This window comes from Ovis aries, chromosome 2 (assembly GCF_016772045.2).
Source record: "Ovis aries strain OAR_USU_Benz2616 breed Rambouillet chromosome 2, ARS-UI_Ramb_v3.0, whole genome shotgun sequence".
Classification (NCBI taxonomy): Eukaryota; Metazoa; Chordata; class Mammalia; order Artiodactyla; family Bovidae; genus Ovis; species Ovis aries.
Window position 1 is genome coordinate 250,122,730 of NC_056055.1, and position 1,758 is coordinate 250,124,487.

A 1,758-nucleotide genomic window follows, 5' to 3' on the forward strand; every position below is an offset into this window, starting at 1 on the left:
GCGTGCCCTCGTGGGTCTCGGTCGTCGGACGCGACTTTGGCTCACCCCTCTCCGACTCCCTGAATCCCAGTCAGTCGGGAGGTGGGGACCGGCTCGGGCCGTCCTGGGTGCCCCGTCTAGGACGGTCTGGGCCCCGGGGCCCGCTCGTCTCGTGGGAAGCGCCTCGCTGACGGGTCTGTCTTCTGTGTTCCTTTTGCACATCGAAGCCAAATCCCCGTCCGGAGACTCGGACGGGCCGGTACCCCTACCCGCGTGGACGAAGCGGGGAGGGCGTCCTCGGCCAGCTCCCCCTCTCTCGGTGTCCGCGCCCCCCCACCCCTTTTGCCACCACGCGCCCCTCCCCCCCCCCCGGTCGACCAGATGACCCCCCGCCTGCCCCCGCACCCCCCCGCACTCCCCCCCCCCCCCCGAGAGCTCGGGGCCTGGTGTGTATGGGGCAGTGTTGGGGACAGGTGGCCGGGACAAGGTTCCGGGGCCCTCCCTGCGAGTCGTAGATGGGCTCCTCTGTCGCCTGCTGTCATTTCGTCGCCCTTAATAGGCCTTTTTTGCCACCAGGTAAGTGCTGACACGGTCTCCTTTGGTGTTTGCCACCGAGGACTGTGGGTCTCTAGACGCACGCGGGGCTCTGGGCTTCTGGGCCGCCAGCTGGTGCCCGGTTCGTCCCTTGCCGCTGGAGCCGCCCGCCTGGGCCTGTGCGCCGGCTCCTGTGTGGTGTCGTCTGGCTGACCCGACCCCCGGTGCCACCTCCGGTCTCTGGGCGACCCGAGGGTGGCGGGGCGAGGTGGCGCGGGTCTTCTACCCTGGGCGCCCCTCGCCCCCGCTGTGGGCACCTGGGGGCGGCTGGGACGACCCCCGCCCTGTGGGCTCCGTGTCAGGTGTTCTCCTCTTGGGGTCGTTGGCCGCTCTCGCCTGAGGCGAGGTGGGGGGGATGGAGGTTGCCGGCGAGGCTTAAAGCGGGCCCCTCCGGTGACTGTCCTCGCCGTGCCTCCCCCCGCCCCACCTTGGCTCCACGGATCGATGTGGTGTGGTCGTGTTCTCCCGGGCCGAGCCTAAGCCGTGCCAGACGAGGGACGGGCGTTCCCAGTGAGCGTGTCCGCTCTTCTCGGTCTGTCCGCGGGGGCCCCTCGCTTGTCTTCCCCCCGCTGCCCATCAGGGAGGGTGAGGAAGGCAGGGGTTGGGTGTGTGGCCTCCGGCCCTGATCTTCGGTCTCCTGCTGTCCCTTGCCTCGGGGCGTCAGTGGGCGCCGTTGGTCTTCTGACGCAGCAGATTGCTCCCGCTTCGCCTTCTCGGCGTGTGCCCGGCGAGCGGCCCTCCCTGTGGCGGGGAGGGCTGTGCCGCCGCCGCCGCGCTGCGCGCCCCACGCGGGTGTGTGAGCGTGCCTCGTGTGACCCTCGGTGGTGCCCCTGGAGCGCTCCAGGTCGTCCCTCAGGTGCCTGAGGCCGAGCGGCGGTGTCGTTTCCCTCAACCCGGTGTCCCCCTTGGGTCCCCGCCACGGTGGCGTGTGTGTCCCGAGAGTGGCTCTCTTTTTGGGGGGGTCGAGGCGGTAGGGAGAGGCGTGCCTGTTCCCCTCGTCGTGGAGGCCTTGGTGGATGAGGCCTTGCGGGGGGGCGGGACGCGCGGGCTCTGCTCTGGCCCTGACCGCGCACACGCTCCTGTGTGGTGGTCTGCTTCCCTGTACCGCAGACCCCTCCCGCCCAGCTGAGGCCTGGTGGCTGGCGGAGCGCCTCCGTGGGCCCGAAGGTGAGACGGTCCGGGGGA

At 71.0% G+C, this 1,758-nt stretch overlaps 1 protein-coding gene across 1 annotated transcript in view; it reads right to left on the minus strand.

The window, feature by feature from the left end:
- Positions 1-795: 795 nt before the first annotated feature.
- Positions 796-1,758, minus strand: part of LOC121818524 (collagen alpha-1(I) chain-like) — a 2,786-nt gene continuing 1,823 nt past the window's right edge. Inside the window, exons 5-6 of the mRNA XM_042242721.1 lie at positions 1,001-1,596; positions 796-909 (exon numbers count right to left, since the gene is read on the minus strand). Coding sequence (XP_042098655.1) covers positions 796-909; positions 1,001-1,596 — 710 coding nt within the window. The remainder of the gene's footprint in view (positions 910-1,000; positions 1,597-1,758) is intronic.